At 39.3% G+C, this 25389-nt stretch overlaps 1 protein-coding gene across 3 annotated transcripts in view; it reads left to right on the top strand.

Moving 5' to 3' along the window:
- The window catches only part of LOC126248573 (ATP-dependent helicase brm), a 456856-nt gene that overhangs the window by 391212 nt on the left and 40255 nt on the right, over positions 1-25389 (top strand). For all 3 annotated transcript variants that reach the window (XM_049949677.1, XM_049949678.1, XM_049949676.1), the window contains one exon: positions 15548-15736. In XM_049949677.1, the coding sequence (XP_049805634.1) occupies positions 15548-15736 (189 nt within the window). The remainder of the gene's footprint in view (positions 1-15547; positions 15737-25389) is intronic.

Genomic DNA, 25389 nt, shown 5'->3' with positions numbered 1-25389 from the left:
AATAAATATATTGGGAAGCAGTAGTTAGTATCCCTAGTTCCCTAAACAGGCTTCTGCAGGATGTTCTTGAGTTCACACCACATATAACTCTCACTGCACGTTTTTGTGCCCGGAAAACTTTAGCTTGGCTTGATGAATTACCCCAAAAAATAATCCCATATGACATTATGGAATGAAAGTAAGCATAGTATGCCATCTTTTTCATTTTTATATCCCCTATGTCTGACAAAATTCGCATTGCAAACAGAGATTTGTTAAGACGCTTCAGCAGTTCTGTGGTGTGCTCCTCCCAGTTGAATTTATTATCAAGCTGTAATCCCAAGAATTTAACACTGTCCACTTCTTCTATCTTCTTGTCATCGTATGTTAGACATATACTCTTGGGACACCCCTTACAAGTTCTGAACTGCATGTAGTGTGTTTTTTCAAAGTTTAGTGACAAAGAATTGGCTAGGAACCAGTGATTAATGTCCACAAATATTTTATTGGCTGATCTTTCTAAGACTACATTTGACTTGCTGTTTATTGCAATGTTTGTATCATCGGCAAACAAAACAAACTTGGCATCTGGTAATGTTACTGATGAAAGGTCATTGATATACACAAGAAAAAGTAAGGGCCCCAAAATGGAACCTTGTGGGACCCCACATGTAATTAGTTCCCAGTTGGATGAGGCCTGATAGCTTGATACATGTCTCTTTCCTAATAACACCCTTTGTTTCCTGCCAGAGATATAAGATTTGAACCATTTTGCAGCATTTCCTGTTATACTATAATATTCTAGTTTACTTAAAAGGATATTGTGATTTACACAGTCAAATGCCTTTGACAGATCACAAAATATACCAGTTGCCTGCAATTTTTTGTCTAATGAATTAAGCACATTTTCACTGTAAGTGTAGATAGCCTTCTCAATATCAGAACCTTTTAGAAATCCAAACTGTGACTTTGACAGTATGTTATTTGAGATAAGATGGTTATAAAGACGACTGTACATTACTTTTTCGAAAATTTTTGAGAATGCTGGCAACAGTGAAATTGGACGGAAATTTGATGCTATTTCTTTATCTCCCTTCTTAAACAGTGGCTTAACTTCAGCATATTTCAGCCATTCAGGAAATATTCCACTAATAAACGACTGGTTACATAGATAGCTTAATATGCTACTTAGCTCAGAATCACATTCTTTAATTAACTTTGTTGATATTTCATCATACCCACTAGATGTTTTTGATTTTAAAGATTTTATGATGGACATTATTTCTGTTGGGGTAGTGAGGGTCAAATTCATATTAAGGAAGTTACTTGAAATGTCTGGTCTAAGGTAATCCATAGCAGCATCTACCGAACCTGACAACCCCATCTTTTCAGTAACAGTTATAAAATGTTTGTTAAAAAGTTCTGCAACACTATACACATCTGTCACCAATGTATCATTTACTCTTAATGCTATTTGTTCCTCTTCATGTCTGGTTCTACCGGTCTCCTCCTTCACTATATCCCATATTGTCTTTATTTTGTTATCTGATATGACTATCTTTTCCTTGTAATATATTTGCTTTGACATCCGTATTACAGTCTTTAATATTTTGCAGTATTTCTTATAATGTGCTATAGCATCAACATTGGAAATGTTTCGGAGTGACAGATACAGTTTTCTTTTTGTTTTACAAGATACCCCTATTCCTCGAGTAATCCATGGCTTCTTTGTAGACTTTGCTCTAACCTTGGTAAGTTTTGGGGGAAAGCAGTGTTCGAATAAGGTAAGCACTTTATTAGCAAAAATGTTATATTTTTCATTCATGCCATGAACGCTGTAAACATCAGTCCAGTGAATGTCTCTGAGGAGTGTCCTAAAATAATCAATTTTTGGCTTACTGATTACCCTTTTGAGCTCAGATTTAACAGATTTTATATCCTGTTCAGTATTAACATTTAACAGAAGGAACTGCATGTCATGGTCTGAGAGGCCATTGACTATTGGTTTTGTAATATAATTTTGTTCATTGGACTTTTCTATAAAGATATTATCAATGGCTGTTTGTGAGCAAGTGGCTATCCTAGTGGGGAACTTTACTGTTGGAATTAAGTTGAATGATAGTGTTACTAACTCAAACAAGTTCTTATTGGGAGAGTCTTTAAAGAAATCTACATTGAAATCACCAGCAACCACTATTTCTTTGTTTTTGGTTGTTAAATGGGCCAGTACAGCTTCAAGGTGGTTGACAAACAGATTAAAGTTACCTGCAGGTGCTCGATATACACTTAATATTATGAAGGATTTTTTGTGAAATTCTAATTCTGTTGCACATGCTTCCATATGCTGTTCTAGGCAAAATTTATGAATGTCTATGTTCTTAAATTTATGACAGTTCCTGATGAATGTGGCAACTCCTCCTTTCTCCATTTCTGATCTACAAAAGTGAGATGCTAACCTAAACCCTGTAACACTTAAAAGTTCTATACCAGTGGTCACATGATGTTCAGAGAGGCAGATTATGTCAGCTGGGTTTGAAGACTCTAATTCATCTATGCAGATAGTTAATTCATTAATTTTATTTCTCAGTCCTCGAATATTTTGATGCAATAAAGATAGCTGACATTTCTCATTGACTGAGTTAAAATTGGGTGGAGTTAAAATATCTGCTGACAGTTGAAAATTCTTAACCAATGGCTGTTTATGCTGATGTAATAAGCTGGAATTATGTTTTTTGATTTCTTTCTCAAACTGAAGATTTGTCTCAGTTCTAACCTCTCTTAAAATTTGCTTTCTTTCTGTCCTCCCTACCCTAAAAAAGGGTCTTTTCTGAATCCTATAACCACTGGTATTTTACCACTCATGACAGTGCCTCCCCCCTTTAACTTTCCTGCTATTTCCCCAGCCAATTTACCCTTCCCCTTCCTGTTGAGGTGAAGGCCATGCCTAGTATAATCCCACCTACTGAGAGAATCAACAGGAACCACACCAATGTGTGACCCCGCACCCGACATGAGCAGCCGTTCCAGCTCCAAATTAACTCTCTTGACAGAAGAGTTCAAATGAGGTCGGTCATGGCGCCCAAGAACAGATACAAACTCAACACTAGTATGCTTCGATGCTGATGCAATCTTCACCAGGTCACACTCTATACTGTACCCAGGATCTCTGTCAATACTGTTACCTGCCCCACCCACTATAACCACGGTGTCTTCCTTAGTGAAATCTTTGCAAAGTTATCCTAAATCCTCTGTCACCTGCTCCAGACCAGCACTAGGTTTAAAAAAATTGGTGACCTGGTATTCTGATCCTAGTTCATCCTGCAAAAGTTGGCCAACACCTCTTCCATGGGAACTACCTAACAACAACACTTTCTTTCTCTTTACTGATTTCCCTACATTCTTACTTTTCAATTTGCTGCTGAAAGTTTGTTGTGCCCTGTCTACACCTGCAACTGCTTGAGGCTCACCAGCTTCTAACTGAAGCAACAGGTCAAATCTATTTTCCACATTCACCATAAAGCTGTCAGACAAAGTTCTAGGCCTGTTCCTCCTGTTGCCTGTTGCCACTTCCCACCTCTCTTTACCCTTCTCCCTCCTTAACCTGTCAAGATCTCCCCTGGCCTTGTCTAACTCAGCCTGAAGGGCGGCAATTTTCCCCTCCTGTTCCAGTATCTTCCTATCTCTACTACAAATCCTACAAAACCACTGATGAGTCTCATTTACTTCTCCTATTCCCACGCCACTACAGTCACCCACATGGAAAAAACTACAGCACCCATCACACCAAAGCCCCGACCTAACAATTCTACGGCAAGTCAAGCACTTTTCACTCATGATAAACGTAATAGTTTATTAAGAATAAGTCAGTTTCTGCTTTGCCTTCTTTTCTTAGAACTGGGTTTCCATCTGAGCTCTTGATATTCATACAAGTGGTTCTCTTTCCTCCAAAGGTCTCTTTAATTTTCCTGTAGGCAGTATCTATCTTACCCCTAGTGAGATAAGCCTCTACATCCTTACATTTGTCCTCTAGCCATCCCTGCTTAGCCATTTTGCACTTCCTGTCAATCTCATTTTTGAGACGTTTGTATTCCTTTTTGCCTGCTTCATTTACTACATTTTTATATTTTCTGCTTTCATCAAATAAATTCAATATTTTTTCTGTTACCCAAGGATTTCTACTAGCCCTCGTCTTTTTACCTACTTGATCTTCTGCTGGAGATAATGACACCATAAACACTGAGATAATTGAAAAACTACCTTTCACTTACAATGGAGTGCAGATTACCCACACTATATTCATCCGGTATTTCATAATTTAATGATGTCCAACAAACTTTAAGCATAATTACAAACCTTTCCTAATCTTTTTCTCACTTACATGCTTAAAGTCCAATATTTATGTCATTAACTCATTTGTAAAATTATCAGACATTTGAAGCTGTTTTGTACAAGGGATTTAAAGTAGTTGTCATTTATTTTTCAGTCTCAGTTGCACATTTTTAATTACATGACATGTTTTAATCATCCAGATCATCTTTAGATCTAAAACGAGGTAAAACTAAGTATGTACCATGTAATATTTTACAAGGAGTAGGAACGAATTCTAGATAAATGTAGAATGTACGGAAGTAGTTGCGTCATCAACCCGTCTTGTCTGTTCAGAACCTCATATCAGAATACTGTTTTCCAACAGTGGTCAATGCTTTAATGGCTTTAGGGGAGAGGGGAGTGGAAAAATGGAGCAAGGGTGATTGGGAGAGGGGCAAGAAAATAAGGAGGGGGTGCCATAGAGGGGTCTTGCTAAAATTGTAAAAAATATTATCATTTACAAATTGTTGTTGAATTGTTAAGAGCAAAAACAATGGCTGTGTAAACTATAAATGGCATGAAATAGTAAAATTATAAAATGGAGCAAGGTGGATTGAGGGGAAAATAAGGTGGTGGGATGGTATGGGTTTATGGGTTCAACAAGAGAGGGTTTTATACTAAAATTACAAAAAAAAAATTATGTAAACATTTCCATTAAAATACTGAACAGGTATACAAACGAATATGTAAAACTAGGAAACGAATAAAATCGTACATTATAAAAGTGAAAGTAAAGTAACTAAATCGGAATCAATGTTTTAAAATATTAAGTGTGAAACATTGAAAGTATAGAACCATAAGGTCTTATTCTGAAAGTGTAAAAGTAGAGTTGTATAAAAATTCTCGTTAAATATTGAAAGTATAGAACAATGTATGTATAATAAAAGACTTAAAGATCATAAAATTATAGAAGTGGTATTAGTAGTGTACCTAGAACTGAATTAAGTGTCATTAAATAATAAAATTTTTAAAACATTGAAAATATAAAACCACAAGAAATATAAAACAATAAACTATAAAAGTGAAACTGTGTGCAGCAACTTAAGTTATAGGGAACAGGATGCAACAGTTACAATTAATTGCATTTACTTCTGTATGGTGGCTGTTTACAGTATTTCTGGGAGCCAATCGTACACCTTCCTGATGCTAGCACAATGTATGAACTGATGCACTGCATAGAGGTGGATGGTTGAAAGTGACCTTCAGAGTTTCTAAAAAATGAACCATTACTAAAATGGTTCAGTTGATTTAATGTGCTGCCAGGCTCTTGCAGACTGTGTGTAGAAATCTCAAGTTCTCCCAACATTGGTAGTAGGTGTTTCTTGGGTTCATTGTGCAACATTTCCAAATGCATTTCAATGGCTACACCAGCATGCTTCAGTGTTTGATTATGTTGACTAAACGTTGTTTTATCACTGTGAATTGAAGCATACTCTTTTAAGCATATTTCCAATGTCCTGCCTGTTCCATCTATGTAAACTTTTGAGCAGTTTCCACACTTTGGTTTATACATGCATGCTGCTGTGAACTTAGATGCTATTTTTTTCATGCAGTGCATCATCCTAAAGTGAATAATGTTATTAGTCTTAGATCCAATACACAAATTGGTATTGCAAAATTGTGTAGCAATAATTTCTGAAACTCATCCTTAATAACTCCTGGGAATGTGTACAATTTTCTTGTCTTCCTGTTCACTTATTAGCGCAATGCTATTGATTTTATGATGTTGTTGTCTTTTAATTTTCTATAGTAACTTAGTTACTGTTGAGACTGGATAACAATCACTTACTGCTACTTGATCTGAAATAATAATTTCTCTGCTGCAGTTTTAATAATCTATTAAACATAGATGAAAAATATGCCATCTTGATTTTCTTAATGATAACAAGGCTTTGAATTAATAATAATGTCTAAACAGGTCGGTTTTCTGTATGTGCTAAAACAGTGTTTGCCCACCTCTCTTCGAACCCTAATGTCAAGATAGTTGATGGCACATTTATTTTCTTGCTCAACTGTAAACCCAATTTTTGGTGGATACCACTCATTCTCTCCACTGTGTCATTAATGTCAGTTTAATCTCCTTTACTAATAAACTGGCATTGGCCACATAGTGGTTACAGTAAAGAACTTTGGTGGCTGCTGCGGGTTTGTTAGTGAAAAATTGAAGCTACCTGACTGGCCATAATGCCAGTCAGGGAGCTTCTAGAACTAAGGTTATCCTATAACTATTTCTCATTTAATAATAAGATATACCTCCAATCTGATTTGCCATGGGAAATTCCCTGGCTGGCATTATCACTGAAATTTTACTTAAAATTTGTGGAACGCCAGGTTTTCACTAGCAACCCTGCAGTAGCCACTGAAGTTCTCTACTGTTACTGCTATGTAGCTGATGCAAGTTTTTTAGTTAAGGAGATCAAAGCGATGTTAATGCCGTAGTGAAGAGAATGAGTGCTATTCATCTGAAAATTAGGTTTTCAGTTGAGCACAAAAATAAATGAGCCATCAAGTAACTTGACATTACAGTTAGAAGAGGTGCAAACAAAATACTGTTTCAGCATGTACAGAAAACTGACCTGTGTAGACATTATTATTGATTCAAAGCCGTAACACATTTAAAAAGTCAAGATGGCATATTTTCAATCTCTGATTAATAGCTCATTAAAATTGCTATTAAGTGAGCATGAGAGGAACAAAGAAATCACTATTACAAAACAAGTAGCAGGAAGCGATGGTTAACCAGACTCAACAGTAACTAAGTTACTATAGAAAGTTAATAGACAACAACAACGCAAAATAATGGGGATACGCTGATAGGTGGACATGAAGACAAGAAAATCATATAAATGCCTGTGAGTTATAAAGGACGGGTTTCAGAAATTATTGCTACACAATCTCAGAATACCAATTTGTGTATATGATTTAAGACTAATGACATTATTTGCTTCACACTAAGGCACTGTGTGAATAAAATAGCCTTGAAATTCACAGCAGCTGGTGTGTAAACTAAAGCGTGGAACTGCCCAAAAGTTTACATAGCAGTACGTTTGAAACATGCTTCAAATAGCATGCAACAATTCACAATGGTAAAACGGTGTTTGATAAACATCATCTAACATGGAAGTACACTGTTGGAACCATTTATATGCACTTGGAAATGCTGCACAATGAACCTAAGGGATATCTCCTGACAAAGTTGGTGAACTTGAGATTTCTACCTATCCTCTGCAAGAACCTGGCAACACATTATATCAGCTGAACCATTTTAGTAACACTGCATTTTTTTACAATTCTCTTCAATGTGTCAAAAATTCTGTTATTTAATGACACTTAATTCAGTTCTAGGTATTCTACATCTTTCATTATTTGTGCACCCATTATTCTATACTATTAATATTTAATGAGAATTTTTATACAGTGTTAATTTTTGTGCTTTCTCAAGCAAGAGATTATGTTTTTGAGTATTTCATACATAATATTTCACTGCTCTGATTCAGTTTTAGTTACTTTACTTTCACTTTAATAATTTACTATTGTATTCCTTTTCCAGTTTTACACATCTATTGATCTACCCTTTCAGTATTTTAATGGAAATTTTTTACAGTTTTGATATTTTGCAATTTTAGTTCTTTCCCTGTTCTCAACCCCACCTTGTTCCATTTTGTAATTTTACTATCTACATTTAACTTCTTCCTGTCTTCTTTCCCTACTCTCAACCCCCCCTTGTTCTATTTTGTAATTTTACTATCCACATCTACGTGGATACTATGCACTTAAGTGCCTGCCAGAGGGTTCATCGAACCATCTTCACTATAATTCTCTGTTGTTCCCATCTCGAACAGCGCACGGAAAAAACAAACACCTCTGTATTTCTGTGTGAGCTCTGATTTCCCTTATTTTATTATGATGATTGTTTCTCCCTATGTAGGTTGGCATCAACAAAATATTTTTCACATTCGGAGGAGGAAGTTGGTGATTGAAATTTCATGAGAAGATTCCGCTGCAGCAAAATACACCTTTGTTTTAATGGTGTCCACCCCAAATCCTTTATCATGTCAGTGACATGCTCTGCCCTATTTCTCGATAATACAAAAAATATGTTCCAAAATCCTGCTACGTACCGACGTTAATGATAAGGGCTTGTAATTTAGTGAGTTACTCCTGCTAACTTTCTTGGATATTGTGTGACCTGTGCAACTTTCCAATCTTTGGGTACGGATCTTTTGTCGAGCAAGTGGTTGTATATGATTGTTAAGTAAGGAGCTATTGCATCAGCATACTATGAAAGGAACATAATTGGTCTACAATCTGAAGCAGAAGACTTGCTTTTATTAAGTGATTTAAGTTGCTTCACTACTCCGAGAGTATCTGCTTCTAAGTTACTCATATTGGCAGCAGTTCTTGACTTGAATTCGGGAATATTTACTTTGTCATCTTTGATGAAGGAATTTTGAAAGGCTATGTTTACTAACTTTGCTTTGGCATTGATAATATTTCCATTGCTATGGTGCAGAGAAGGCATTGACTGTGTCTTGCTGCTCGCATATTTTCCATACGACCAGTCACTTTGGATTTTCTGCCAGGTTTCAAGACAAATCTTAATTTTGGAAACTATTTTAAGCATCTCCCATTGAAGCCCATGCTAAATTTCGAATCTTGGAGATTTTGTGTTTGTTTAAATTTTGCATGTTTTTGCAATACTGTCCTGATTCATTTTGTGTAGCAAGGGGATTAGCTCCATTGTTTGTTAATTCATTTGATATAAATCTCTCAATTGCTGTCAATACTATTTCTTTGAATTCAAGGCACATCTCACACTATTAACATTTTAATGAGAATTTGTAAATGATCCCCCTACTTGTTTTCTTTCTACTCTCGCAATCACCCTCACTCCATTTTTCCACTTCTCCCTCTTCTTTCTCTCTCCCCACCAGATACCTGTTTAAAACACTGACTGCTGTTGCAAAACAAAGTACTCTGTTATGAGGTTGAACATTTATGTACAGTTCTTTTCTACTTATTGTAAAATATTAGACAGTACATATTTACTTTTACTTTTTTAGATCTGAAGATAATCCAGAGTGATAAAAAACTTGCCATATAATTAAAAATGTGCGACTGAGACTGAAAAATAAATGAAAATTCTTTTAAATACCCATAAAGCTGCTGATTCTTCCAGAACCAATACATCAGCTATAATTATACGTGGGAGTTTGATTCTTTAAAGATTCGGAGGTTTACTGGTCAGTTGTAACAGAATATTAACAGTCTGCAGGAATGAACTCAAATGTCTTGTTGTAAATTCTCTTGAGAGAGAACTGTCAATGTTGATTTTAATACTGCATGTCCTTTTTTTAGTCTATCTAAACTGCAGGTAAGCTACACAGAACTTAGTTTTAATGCACCAGTGATGTTTCATTGCCTCCTATTGCAGGAAAACTTTATTTAAGTGTCACGCCTTAGGGAACTGAAGTGAAGCTCACTCTCTGGCTCCTATTCTGTAAGATTGTTGTGGGCTCATAGCTTGGCCATAGAGACACACTGTATACCTTATCAAGGGCTTATAATTTGAAGATTCTATACATTGTTCACCATGAGAGGATTAGAATGGCAAGAGGAACTCTTGAGATGAGAATCATATTCTATAGCACCTGTGAGAGGCGAATGAACTAGCATGTACCATGTGGCAGTGATCCCTCACAGTGTGTTCTGCTCATAGTGTTTTGTCTTTTCCTCAATTACAAGTACCATACCCATCGATGGAAAGAAGATTCGTAAAAAAGGTGAGAGATTTATGGAAGGTAGCAACTAATGGTCATTGTCATTACCTATTAACTGGGATACTTTCCCATCCTGGATGTTTTAGAGTCCAAGATAAATTTCAGAATTACTGGACTATGAGTGGATTGTATTCAAAATGTTAAATCTACATTTTATCACATTTTCCTTGTGTGTGCCACCAAATACCATGAAATCTAAACCTATACTCCGTAAGCCACATTAAGGTGTGTGGCGTAGGGTTCTACTGGTACCACTGTTCTTTGCTACCCTTTTCTCTTCCGTTCATGAACGGTCTGTGGGAAGAATAAGTGTTAGTGATTTCAAATTTCTCTGATTTTGTTGTAAGTGTTTGTGGAATATACGTAGCAGAAAGTAATATGTTTCTTGATTGTTCTCAGAATGTACAGCCTCCAAATTAGCAGTGAACCTTTCCATGGCACATAATGCCTCTCTTTTGGTATTTGCAACAGACGGTAGATTAGATTCTTCATGGTGTTTTCACACTTACTAAACAAACCTGTGACAAAGCAGCTGCTCATCTTTGTACCTCTCTAACTCCTCTAATAATCCTATATGTTGACGTTCTCACAACAGACTGACAAGCAGTATTCAAAAACTGGCGAAACAATGGTTTTGTAAACTACTACTTTCATGGGTGAATTGTATTTTCTTCAAATTCTTCCAATAAATCCCACTGCTTAGCATCTGCCTTTTACTTTTATATGGCCATTCAACTTTGAGTCTCCTTGGATGCAGTCTTGTGAGTATTTTATGGTTATGACTGTGTAGTGAGTGAGAACCAATCTTTTAACTGAACAAGGACTGATCTTTGTGCCCATTTTTGCGGTTACATTAGTTTGTGCTGAAGATCAGCTCCCAGTCCATGCACCAAGGTTTACTACATTCACACGACTTTGTGGCATTCCATTTATGTATAATCATCCATGAACAGCCTCACAGGGTTTACAAGATTATCCAACAAATGAGTTACGCATATTATTAGTTAGTTGTATATCTGTTGATCATTTACAAAATATCAGACATAATATCATAACCAATTTAAACAAGAAATAAAAGTTCTTTAAAATTAACTATTTCTTGCAAATAGTAATATTATTTTATCAATAAGCTAGCTGAGAAATCAGGTGTAGCTTCTTCTGCTAGTCCATCCTCGCCTCCCTCTGACCATTTCCCCCTCCCCTATATCTGTCCTCCTCCTCCTCCTCCTCCTCCACTCTGCACCTATCTCCTCCTTCCCCCTTGGTGTCTGTCCAACTCCTCACCCTCCCTTCTCTCTCCACATTATTACACTCACTCACACTATCCACCTCCTTCTCCCTCTTCCTCTACCGATCCAATTTCTCTTTATCCACCTCTCCTTCCTGCTCTCTCTATCCAACCCCCGTATCCCTGTCCATCGCTTCCACCCCTCCCTCTCTCTGTCCATCTCCACTACCCCTCCCTCTCTCTGTCCATCTGCACTACCCCTCCCTCTCTCTGTCCACCTCCGCCATCCCCTTGCGCTGCCCATCTCCAACATCCCCTCGCGCTGCCCATCTCCGCCATCCCCTCGCGCTGCCCATCTCCGCCATCCCCTCGCGCTGCCCATCTCCGCCATTCCCTCGCACTGCCCATCTCCGCCGTCCCCTCGCGCTGCCCATCTCCGCCGTCCCCTCGCGCTGCCCATCTCCGCCGTCCCCTCGCGCTGCCCATCTCCGCCGTCCCCTCGCGCTGCCCATCTCCGCCGTCCCCTCGCGCTGCCCATCTCCGCCGTCCCCTCGCGCTGCCCATCTCCGCCGTCCCCTCGCGCTGCCCATCTCCGCCGTCCCCTCGCGCTGCCCATCTCCGCCGTCCCCTCGCGCTGCCCATCTCCGCCGTCCCCTCGCGCTGCCCATCTCCGCCGTCCCCTCGCGCTGCCCATCTCCGCCGTCCCCTCGCGCTGCCCATCTCCGCCGTCCCCTCGCGCTGCCCATCTCCGCCGTCCCCTCGCGCTGCCCATCTCCGCCGTCCCCTCGCGCTGCCCATCTCCGCCGTCCCCTCGCGCTGCCCATCTCCGCCGTCCCCTCGCGCTGCCCATCTCCGCCGTCCCCTCGCGCTGCCCATCTCCGCCGTCCCCTCGCGCTGCCCATCTCCGCCGTCCCCTCGCGCTGCCCATCTCCGCCGTCCCCTCGCGCTGCCCATCTCCGCCGTCCCCTCGCGCTGCCCATCTCCGCCGTCCCCTCGCGCTGCCCATCTCCGCCGTCCCCTCGCGCTGCCCATCTCCGCCGTCCCCTCGCGCTGCCCATCTCCGCCGTCCCCTCGCGCTGCCCATCTCCGCCGTCCCCTCGCGCTGCCCATCTCCGCCGTCCCCTCGCGCTGCCCATCTCCGCCGTCCCCTCGCGCTGCCCATCTCCGCCGTCCCCTCGCGCTGCCCACCTCTGCCGTCCCCTCTCGCTGCCCACCTCCGCCGTCCCCACTCTGTGCCCACCTCCGCCGTCCCCACTCTGTGCCCACCTCCGCCGTCCCCACTCTGTGCCCACCTCCGCCGTCCCCACTCTGTGCCCACCTCCGCCGTCCCCACTCTGTGCCCACCTCCGCCGTCCCCACTCTGTGCCCACCTCCGCCGTCCCCTCGCCCTGCCCACCTCCGCCGTCCCCTCGCGCTGCCCACCTCCACCGTCCCCTCTCGCTGCCCACGTCAGGCAGCCCCTCTCGCTGCCCACGTCCGCCATCCCCTCGCGCCGCCCATCTCCGCCATCCCCTCGCGCCGCCCATCTCTGCCATCCCCACTCTCGCCGCCAATCTCCGCCATCCCCACTCTCGCCGCCAATCTCCGCCATCCCCACTCTCGCCGCCCATCATCACCATCCCCCCTCTCTGCCCATCTCTGCCATCCCCCCTCTCTGTTCATCTCCTCCTCTCTGTTCATCTCCTCCTCTCTGTTCATCTCCTCCTCTCTGTTCATCTCCTCCTCTCTCTGTCAATCTGTTCCTTCCCCATCTCTGCCAATCTGCTCTTCCCCCTCTCTCTGCCAATCCGCTCTTCCCCCTCTCTCTGCCAATCTGCTCTTCCTCCTCTCTCTGCCAATCCGCTCGTCCCCCTCTCTCTGCCAATCCGCTCTTCCCCCTCTCTCTGCCAATCCGCTCATCCCCCTCTCTCTGCCAATCCGCTCTTCACGCCCTCTCTGCCAATCCGCTCCCCCCCCCCTTTGCCGATCCGCTCGGCCCCCTCCCCTCTCTGCCAATCCCCTCTCCCCCCCCCTCTCTTCAATCCGCTCTTCCCCCCTCTCTCTGCCAACCCGCTCTTCCCACCTGTCTCGTCCTGCCCTTCTCTCTGTCCATCTCCTACTCTTCCATCTCTGTGTCCATCTCCTCCCCTCCCCTCTCTGTGTTCACCTGCTCCTGCCCCTCTCTCTGTCTATTTCCTCCTCTCCCCTCTCTGTGTCCATCTTCTCCTCTCCCCTCTCTGCGTCCTCTCCATCTCTGCGTCCTCTCCCTCTCTGCGTCCTCTCCCTCTCTCTGTCCATCTCCTCGTGCTCCTCTATCTGTCCATTTCCTCGTGCCCCTCTATCTGTCCATCTTCTCATGCCCGTCTCTGTGTCCATCTTCTCCTCTCCTCTCTCTCTCTGACCATCTCCTCCTCTCTCCTCTTTCTGTCCATCTGCTGGTACCCACCCATCTCTGTCAATCTGCTCCTCCGCCCTCTGTTAAACTGCTGCTCTACCCGCTGTCCTTCTGCTCCCATGATTAAGAAAAACATTGATGGCTGTTAATACATCATAATGTGTTAAAGTTTCATTTACACTGACATAGTAACAAGATATCTAATACATAACTTGGACCTACTTCCAAGAGCAGAACAACACCAGTGTACAAGAGCTACAGCTGCTAACAAATCATCTCGTTTGTGATTTATTCTTATGATGAATGAAGTATAGTCACTGCCTACACCGCACCAAAACATACACTACATTACATTGCACGTACAGTCCAGCACATTCTCCTCCTCCCCCCTATCCCCACACAAACTTTGTTGGCACCATTAATTCCACTATTGTATTGAATTCTCCATGTTGTTCTCTTGGACAATCTGAAAAAGTAAGTCAGCACCTCACCTCAATGAATAAGAAACTGTGATCGAGAAAATGGAAAGAGTTTAGAACTGTCCATCACAGATCCTGGGCATAGGATTTTACAGTAAGAATCATTAACTGCAACAATTTCCAATAGAATGACAGTTGCTTATTATTAAAAAATGTAAATTTTTACCACCATGTATTCCGTGTTATCTAAATAACCTTTTACTTTGTAGTATGAATTATTTAAGAGGTATGTTGTGACTGACTTTTTATTTTTAGTTGTCTCTATGATCTCATTGGGCAATTTATTGCAAAGTTTTAATTTCCTTGTAGATAATTCAGTTTTATGTTCTTACTATTGGTAAATGTAAGATTAATCTGGCTCTTGTTGCATGAACTGCTGTTTGTGAAATAATGGCCGTTGTTCTTTTTGATGTGCATAACAGATTGGTAGACGGGAAATTAGAAGAATCCCCAGCTGCTTAAACAGATCTTTATGGGATGTGTGGTTACTATTTTTAGTTATTATTCAAATGACTGTTTTCTGTAATTTAAAGACTGTGAACTATAAATGTCGTATAAGACTGCCCGTGGGTACTTATAAATTTACTTCCACATCCTGACAATAACTCCCCTTTAAGTACAACATACTGAGTTCTGTCTACTAGGAAAACCTCAATACAATCTATAAACTATTCCAGTGTTGTTTAAGCTTATTATATGTTTGGCAAGTGATGTCAGATTTTTCAATGCAGTGTGTCTCATTTTAACTGACAATATTTTGCATTCTGTGATGTCAGTGTTAGTATCAGGCGGTTAGTATCAGGCTGTTAGTAGACATGCTTTCTACTTCTGTAGATAATGAGATGAATGTGGGAGAAGTCTTCAGATTTTGCTTGATAATGGCTTATTCTTATGTAACAATATTATTGAGATTTTTGGTATATACTCATTGTGTGTGACTAATTTAGTTGCTGAGGACAGAGACTTCAGGAAGTATTGTCACTTCCTTTTTAAATTTATCCTAGAATACTAACAAGTATCTATTGCTTAGTGTGTTACTATCTTATGTATTTTAGTGTAGAAGATTCTAAAATTGTCCAGGACCCATTGTAGCTCAGCCTTTGCAGTTTATGCAACATGAAATGCGTAGAACCATTTTCACTGGTTTTGTACAGTGCCTGTTGCCATAGGTAAGTTTGTTATGCTGATGTAAGTAAATGCTCTAAAAATAATAAACTCAGGAATTTTCAACAGATATTTAGTGTGTTGTGATTGTATGATAAAAACATTTTTTGTTGTATGTTAATGTCATGTGTTAACTAGTCTCTGTAATATTATTTTGAGATTTCAAAATTTTTAGGAGGAAAATGAAGTTCCAGATGATGATTCTGTCAACCACATGATTGCTCGAAATGCTGATGAACTAGCATTATTTCATCGCATGGACCTGGAACGCAGACGAGAAGAGGCAAAACTTGGTCCAAATCGCAAATCTCGTTTAGTGGAAGAAGCTGAATTGCCTGATTGGTTAGTGAAGGATGATGATGAGGTAGGTTCTTAGATTACTGGAAGGCAGCGGTTGAAAATAATTTGTAAAATGCTAAGTAACTTAGGTTCCAGTTTATAAAGCAGTTTCAAAAAGAAATAATAATAATAATAATAATAATTTACTTAATATAATATCAATAAGTTACTTACCTTATTGCAAATCATTTGGTCTACTACTATTTCAATTGCTTGAGTACATTTTAATATTTTCGTATCAAGAATTAGATACAGCTGTGTCTAATTGAAAAGGAAATTACTAAAAACTTAATAAGGGAGGTAACTAGATTACACTTTTCCTCCTTATTATAACTGGAAAGAAAAAGGCTTTGGTTGATTATAAATTTTTGTGTAAAAAGATTTCATACTTGCAGTTACAGATAATCACAGCTAATGCTGCCTGTAAGAAGTATTTTCTTATTTATTTTTCCAAAGTTACAGTGCAAACAACCCCCTTTTTTTACAAGTTAATACTTTGTTTCCTTATCAAGTGCTTGTAAATATGTTGTTAGTAGTACTTGTTATGTGCCATGTTACTTACATGGTACCATTGCAACTGGTTAGCCAGAACATATGAGTTTCTAATGTATGCCTTGCAAGCAGTATAATACATCACCTGTGTTCAAACATATTAAGATAGGAATTTTTATATGCGGAAAAAAGTCGGCTAATATTAAGCTAGTTTGCATTTTACTGAATTGAATTTCAGAGGTCACACAAGCCACTCTGCTCATAATAATATTATCCTTTCTAAAAAGTTGAGAACATAAGCTATTCATACAAAGGTTAAAACTGAAGCCCTTAACTTTCTTAATTTTGGTATTAATTCCTAATGAAAAAGTAGGAATTAGGCTCACTGACACAGATATCAATGTAAAAACAAGGCATTAAAAGTACCATATAATTTCTAAAGGGAATCCTGTTTTATGCTAAATCTTGTATTCAGACTAGTGATATGCCCCAGCTTCACATGGGTAACACTTAAGTATCTATGGCCAGACAGGTTGCCTGGTGTAATGGTAATAAATTATGTATGCAAATCTTCCTAATGAATCAGTCTATTAGTGAAAACCATACCAAGATCCCTACAGTAGTTCCCGAGATTAGCCTTTACATGTAGACTGAAAGACATGGCGGAAGACGTTAATTTATGATATGTATAGAAGATATTTGTAGATGTATAGATTTTGACCAAGCTTTGGTGCTCTCTGAAGTTGTGGCAGTTGTTTGCTTTACTGCTCTTCCTGCCAGATACCGCCTTCTCTTTAGCTGACCAGCCTGTAGCTTCAATCACTGTCACGAGATGTCACTCCAAACATCAATCTGAAGATTGGTTTGATGCAGCTCTCCATGGTAATCAATCCCATGCTGGCCACTTCATTTCTGCATAACTGCTGCAACCTACATCCAGTTGATCTTGCTTTGTGTATTCATTCCTTGGTGTCCCTCTACAATTTTTACCACCGTCCAACCACTCCCCCCCCCCCCTCCTCTCTCTCTGTCTCTCTCTCTCTCTCTCTCTCTCTCTCTCTCTCTCACACACACACACACACACACACACACACACACACACTCACTCACTCTTCCCTGTATTATCAAATTGACAAGTCCTTCCTACCTCAGGATGTGTCCTATGAACTGGCCCTTTTAGTCAGATTGTGCTGCAAATTTCTCTTTTCCCCAATTTTGTTCAGCAATTGTTCATTATTTATCTACCTAACTAACCCTCAGCACTCTTCCAAAGACCATATTAAATAAGCTTTTATTTTCTTCTTGTCTCAACTGTTTATCATTCACATTTCACTTCCACACAAGGCTACACACCAGAGAAATAGAAGATTTTCTTACACTCAAATTTATGTTTGATGTTAACAAATTCCTCTTCACAAACTATTTTCTTTCTATTGTCAGTCTGCATTTTATATTCTCTCTATTTTTTCCTTATTAAATTATTTTGGAGCTCAAATAACAAAACTCATCTACCCCTCTGTCTCATTTCCAAATATAATTCCCTCAGCATCACCAAACATAATTTGACTGCATTCCATTAGCCTACACCCATTTTCATTGAAGTTCATCCTGGACTGTATTTACTCAAGTATAAGATGAAGCCCCATTTTTTTAAAAGGCTCCTTGAGAAAAACTGATTTTTTAACATATTCTGACTTATCAAAATTACAGACTTTTTTTGTCATGAGCAATTTGCCTCAAAAGTTACCATTACACCTATTCTAAACTTTTGCAATTTATTGGTTGTCTACATTTTGATAATACAAGGAGAAAGAAAATAAACAAAAACAAATTGTTTACATTAATTTTTATCTTCACTGCCTCTTTTCTTTGCCTGTCATTTGTGGTACCACCATTTTTAATCATCATCATCGTTATCAGGGCAGCTGTGAGACTTACATCTAATATTTGGCTGTTTCTTCTGAATAGTGGATTTTTCATCTCTGCACAGTGGATTTTTCGTCTCTGCAGACTATGAGAATGTTACAATCTCTTTTGCTACAAAAACATATTGTCTGCCCCGACACTTTCTCATTGGCTGTGTAGAACCAGCAGCTTAACATACCCCCTGCCATTTGCATCATACCAAACGTTGAATGTCTACACCATTGCTACACAAAACACGTAAGTATGTCACTGGATGCAGTTTAGACTTTTAGCATCTTGTGCAGAAATGTATGGTATTGTTGAGTATTTGGCCAATTTTAAACCCAAATGGATTCAGGCAAACTGCAGTTTAAACATGGTAAAATGTTCATAAAAACCTAAACTACACAGTGTAGATTCCCATGGTTGGCAGCAAGACAGAATTTACTGCCCGCTCACAACTCCCAACCCCACACTCATTATAGTTCTCAGCTAAGATTGTGTCACTGTTGCCCCACCAACCCTTCCATAGTGCAGTGCTTGAGCAACAGTGAAACACAGACGGCTGTATCTTCTAGGGTGCAGGTCATATGTAACAACAGTGACTAACATGTAAATAAAAAATCCCAAACACGATTCATTCCAGTTCTCAAAGTTTTGCTTGTCCCACGATCTGGTGATGTCTGTTGGTATTATCTCCACAACAGGTCTTTCCACTATAATTTATTCTTGTGATAACAATTGCAGTCAGTTAATGTGATTTGTTTCATTTGTTAGATATTCAATTCTTGATTAATTTACTTTCTCATTTCGTCTGGATGTCACCATCAATTCTAAACCTGATTAAAAGCTGGTAATGTTTTCCCAAAGTATTCTAATATGTGATCAGCTACTGAATTTTCATTTGCAACGCACTTCATAAATCATTAGTTTCTTGTAACCAAATTAAATACTGGCTTGGGTTCAGAATCATTTAAGGGCAAGATTTTTGCCTTTGAGTGCTACCTTTACTTAAAAATGTATGTATGTGGTATCCATACACGTATGAAAACTTCTATTGCAAACTGATTCAAATACAACAAAAGTTTGTGAGTTGATAGAATTTAATGCTATTTCCCCCTATGTATCACAAAATTGTCAATTTTTTAAGTAGAGCATTAGTGCCTAGTTCATAATCTCACATATCCATCTGTTGCATTAGCACCACGAGTTAAATGTTATGCAATTGATCGAAGATCAAATGTTAAGCGGTTGATCGAACAAGAGCACTTCAGCATACTGGAAAATCTTGAGCCTATTTGAATGAAAGTATTGTTTGCTAATCTCTATCGTTCAGAACTCTTAAAAATAAATTTGTATGAAACCTCAATAGCCAAATCTTCAACTCTAAATGTAATATGACCCCAGTATTAATCTTTTAAGCACTGTAAAAATATTTACCTCAGCAGCAGTAGTTTAATATGTGAATATAAGATAACTGCATTTTTGAATGACGAATTTGGGGAAAAAACCTCATCTTATAATCGGGTAAATACAGTAACCTCTTTCCGAGGCACTATCCATTCAACAAAACTGCTTTTAAATCTATTGCTGGCCTTGATAGAACTACAGTGTCATGAACAAATCTCAATTCTTGTATTTTTATTTTCAAGTTTTTTTTTTTTATGTTTCTTTACCCTGCACTTAAATGCTCCTCCCAACTTTCCATCTGTTTCCTTCATTTCTTACTCACTCTGCTGATTGAATAACATCGGTGATAGGCTACAACCGTGTATCTCTTTCTTCTCAAATGCTGCTTCTCTTTCATGTCCTTTCGCTATTATAACTGCAGTTTAGAGTCTGCACAAGTTGTAAATGACCATTTGCTCCCTGTTACCTTCAGAATTTCAAAGAGTGCATGCCAGTCAACATTGTCAAAAGCATTCTTTAAATCTACAAATGCTGTAAAAATAGGTTTACCTTTCTTCAACATATCTTCTGATGTATCTCTTAGGGTCAGTATTGCCCCACATGTTCCTACATTTCCCCAGCACCCAAGCTGATCTTCTGCGATGTCCCCTTCTACCAGTTTTTCCATCCTTCTGTAAATAATTTGTGTCAGTATTTTGCAATCATGACTTATTAAACTAATAGTTTTTTAGTATTCAGACCTGTCAGCACTTGCATTCTTTGAAAATGGAGTTACTGCACTCTTCTTGAAGTGTGAGGGTCTTTCCCCTCTCATATTTCTTGCCTAATTGGTGGAATAATTTGTCATGGTATTTTCTCCAAAGAATTTGTATAATTTTGATTGAATGGCTTCTACTTCGAGTATCTTGTTTCAACTCAGGTGTTTCGGTGTCGCAATATCATATCTCTCGTCTATCTCTTCTTCTTCTTCCTCCTCCTCCTCCTCCTCCTCCTCCTCATCCTCCTCCTCATCCTCCTCCTCCTCTTTTCTTTCCTTTCTGCAGCATTGTCATCAAATTCATTTCCTCTGTAAAGTTCTTCTTTATATTTGATCCATCTTTCAGCCATACCTTTTTTGGGTGATACTGGCTTGCAGTCTCAGTTCTTAATACTGCTTCTCTTTTTCTCCAGAGATTTCTTCAAGTAACTTATATGTGGCATCTATCTTTCCCATAGCCATTTACAGCTTTGTGTTTCTTTGCTAACCATTCCTGCTTTGTCATTTTGCACTTTCAATCTCATTTTTAATGTTTATATTTTCTCCTTTTATCAGTGACACTTATTATCTCATGTGTTATCCAAGAATTTTTACTGGAGTTTGTCTTTTTGTGTATTTGATCCTTACCTGCCTTCACTATTTCATCTCCCAAAGCTACCCATTCATCTTCTGTTGTCTTTGGTTCCCCCATTTCAGTCATTCATTGCCTAATACTGCTTTTAAAACTCTCCATAATCAGTGCTTCTTTCAGTTTATCCAAGTGCTGTCTCTTTGATTTCCTACTTTTTTTGCAATTTAATATGCAGTTCATAACCAATAAATTATGGTCAGAATCCACATCTGCCCCTGAAATGCTCTCAGTTTAAAATTTGGTTTTGAAATCACCTTTTTACCATTATACAATCTATCTGAAATCTTCTGGTGTTTCCACAGCTCTTCAATATATAATACTTCCTCTCATGATTTGTAAACCAAGTGTTTGTAGTGATTAGATAGTGCTCTGTGCACTCTGTGCAACATTCTACCAGGCAACTTTTTCTCTTATTCCTTTCCCCCAGTTCATGTTCTGCTATTTTTCCTTCTCTCCCATTTCCAGCTGTAGAATTCTAGTCCCCATCATACAGGGTGGCGCACGAAATGTGTTACCAATTGTTTCTTTCACAATTTACGACGCACATTAGATATCCCGCTGGGATGTCTACAGCAGTACCGGCAGAGCTTGCAAAAACAAATGAGTTACGAAATGACGTGCAATTCACGATACTGCCGCTAGGAGACTAGTAAGCAGCAATGGCTGACAATGGAAGACTGACGACACTGCAATGATCGACAATTGTGTTACTTTTTCATGAAACGAAAAGCCTTGTTGTGACTCAGAGGCATTTTTGACAACAGTTTAACACACAATGGGTCCCTTGCAAGAAGACCATCCACAGGTTGTACGATAAATTTGTACAGGAGGGAACAGTATTGGAAGCAAAGAGACCTCAGCCTAAGCCTGTTTGTTCGCTGGACAATATTGAAGCGGTACGAGTTGCTGTACAGAGAAGTCCCGGGAAATCGTGTAGAAAGGCAGCAGTGCAACTGGGAATATCCACACGCTCCATTCAGCGCATTCTTAAAAGTGACCTCCATATGTACCCATACAAGATGACCTGGGCAGAGGATAGGGAAGAAACTCTCAACAACATTTAGTTTTCAGACGAGGCACATTTTCATTTAGACGATGTGGTTAACAAACAAAATGTACGCTTTTGAGCCACTGAAAACCCACAAGTGCTTCATGAACGACAACATTATGCTCCGAGGATTACAGCGTGGGGATCAATTTCCAGTCACAGACTTATTGGACCCTTTCTCTTTGAAGAAACTGTGAACAGCGAGTGTTATTTGAGCATGCTTCACAATAGATTCATTCCACAGCTTCTTGCTACTGCCTTGCCTTTCAACACGCAGCATACTGCAAACACTGTGTTGGCATTTTTACACAAGCATTTCGACATGCAGATCATTTCATTCAGGTTTCCAGGTCGCTTCAATGACGGACAAAATTGGCCCCCCAATAGTCCAGACCTCAATCCATGTGACTTTTTTCTTTGGGGGTACCTAAAGGAAAAAATTTTCCCGAAACTTCCACGTAATTTAATGGAGCTCAGAAGACTTATTCTTCAAGCTTGCAGTGAAATTACGGAAGACATGTGCCGTAGGGTAATCACTAACTTCAGTGTTCGTTTGAAGGAAGTTAGGAAACGAAATGGTGGACATATTGAGCATGTGCTGAGTTACAACAAATCTCCATGGATGGCTCTTCATTGTAGTATATGTTCCTTTCAGATTGTATTGACAGTAAAGTTTATATTCAAAAACAAAGTGGGAACACATTTTGTGCGCCACCCTGTAATTACATTTTAGTCTCCCTTAGCTATCTGAGTAACTTCTTTTATCTCATATACATTCTTACTCTTCCATCATCATCTGTGAATCCATAAGGCATATAAACTTGTACTGCTGTGGTGTAGTCTTTCTCTCGTAGGCTATCATAATGTGTTCACTAGGCTGTTCATTGTAGCTCACCTGCCTTCTTATTTTCTGATTTGTTATTAGGCCTACTCATAATGTATCACTGTTTTATTTCATGTTGGTAACCCTCTACTCACGTTGCTAGAAGTCCTGATCTTTCTCTCATTGCACTTTACTATATCTCACTATATGATTTTCAGTCCATCAGTTTGTGTTTTTAAGTTATCTAGCCCACTACTAGATTAAGGGATCTGACATTCCAAACTCTAAGCCATAGAATGCCATATTTGTGTTTCCTGGCAACATACTCCTTATTAGTTCGTGCCAGATGATCTGGGAGGATGACTATGTTACATCTGAGAAATATTTTACCCAGTAGAATGCCATCATCATCAATCCATACAGTAGAGCTGCATGTCTTTGGGAAATATAATGTATGTAGTTTCCCCTTGGTTTCGGCTGTTCATGGTACCTACATAGCAAGGCCAAGTTGATTAATGTTACATTGCCAGGTCAGTTAATCACTCAGACTGTTACCTCTGCAAGTATTGAAAAGGCCATTACCCCTCTTCAGGGACTATAAAAGGTGTGATCCAAAAATATGGTGAATAATTTTTTTTTAGAAACAAAGGAATGAGCTTATATGGAGTTTCATTTACTCTCCTTTAAATTACTGTCCTTGGCTATCAGCGCACTTAGCCCAACATTGAATCCATGAGTGGAAGCATTTATGGAATGTTTCTTTTGGCAGGGCATTCAGCAGGTCTTTCATGTCCCTCTCAGTGTCAGGAATGGTGTTAAGACGTTTTCCTTTAAGTGTGGTTTTAACTTTTGGGAAGAGCCAGAAGTCGCATGGAGCTCAATCTTGTGAGTAAGGCTGATATGGACAGACAGGAACACTTTTTTCAGGCAAAAGCACACAAATCAAAAGTGAGGTGTTTCACGGCGCATTGTCATGACTGAGAAGGAAGCCATTGGCCCATTTTTCTGGTCTCTTTCTTCATATATTGTTTGGCAAATGTTGCGGGATGCCCTTGCAAAATTTGGCATTTACAATTGTTACCCATGGAACAAACTCAGATAGCACTGTGCCCTTAGTAATATTGAAAGAAACAATGACTATTACTTGGATATTTGATTATGACTGATGTGCTGTCTTAGGGCAGGGAGATTCAAGGGTATTCCATTGGGAACTCTAAATTTTATATTCAAGGTCTTACCCATAGACCCAAGTTTCATCTCCAACTACAGTTTTGGACATTAAGTCTGGATCTGAATGAAGATGATCCTTCAACTCTGTGCAAACTGACACATGATTTATCTTTTGTTCATCACTCAAAAGTCTGGGAAGAAATTTTGCACTCACTCATCTCATTTGCAAATTATCAGTTAAAATGCTTTGCACGGACGCGTACGAGATGATAAGTTCCCCAATAAGCTCATGAATAGTTATTTGCTTGTTTGAAGGAACAATTTTGGCTACTTGCTGCACATTTTCTTCTGTTTTTGAGGTTAGTGGAAGTCCCAAATGTTGCTCGTCTTCTACTGACTCATTTCTGCTTTTAAATCATTCGTACCACTTGTAGACAGTCTTCAGAGTTATGGCATTGTTGCTATACACTGATTTCAACATTTCTTTAGTTTCTTTGGCACTTTTTTCCAACTTGAAGCAGAACTTAATGTTGATGTGTTGTACAAAATTTATGATGTGTGACAGACGTGGTAAACACAACCTTATTCTAACATCTGTGTGCTGACTGACAAGGTAGAATTTGTTCCAGCTTGACACTGCCAGTCTCAGCAGATCATGCTATTGGACAGATGACATCAAATGGTTGTAACATCAGCAATTAGGGTAAAAACATCCATTCATCTTATTTTTTGATCATACCTTTGTTAGTCATATCTGTCTATAGATGTACCTGTAATGGGGTTGCATATGTGGTACAGCTACCTCCATCATTGAGATGCACTCAGCGCAGCGAGGTCCATGGTTCACAGGAGAAATTGGGAGGGGGGTGGGGGGTTACTAGGCTAAATAAAACACTGTACTGTTTTTTAGATTTACTTTGGAAGTGTAAATACGGCTGAATTCTCTCAGGCAGTTTTGTTATCCCTCTGTCAAACAAAAAAGTGCATTTATGTCACATATTTTAGATCTGTGATTGAATTCTGTTTATTTTTCAGCAGCATAAGTATGGCATATGTTTAATTGAACTGTAAAGTTTTACAGTAACTTCATCTATATATAGCAGAAACCACAGCACATTTGTTTAACTGTGTGATGTGTAATAGAAATAAATACATCTCTTACACTAGTCTGCAATTCTGTGTACATAAAATGTATATTTAAATTTTTATATCTAATTAAATGAATAAGAAATCTAAAATTATTTTATTAATAATGATAACATAAAAGTCACTTTCATTAAGTGACTGTAAAAACTTGGGCTGTGCTTAATCGGTATGGTTTTCATTTCCTTATTTGTTCAATACCTTTCTCTGGGAATTTTTTAATGATAACTCACTCATTCAATTATTATTGCTCTCTGATTCTTCACCGCAAAAGTGTTCGAACACTTCAGAAGGTGGTG

Source organism: Schistocerca nitens, chromosome 3 (genome assembly GCF_023898315.1).
Source record: "Schistocerca nitens isolate TAMUIC-IGC-003100 chromosome 3, iqSchNite1.1, whole genome shotgun sequence".
Taxonomy (NCBI): Eukaryota; Metazoa; Arthropoda; class Insecta; order Orthoptera; family Acrididae; genus Schistocerca; species Schistocerca nitens.
Note: the sequence above shows the minus strand (reverse complement) of the source record. Positions and strands in the feature narration are given on the sequence as shown.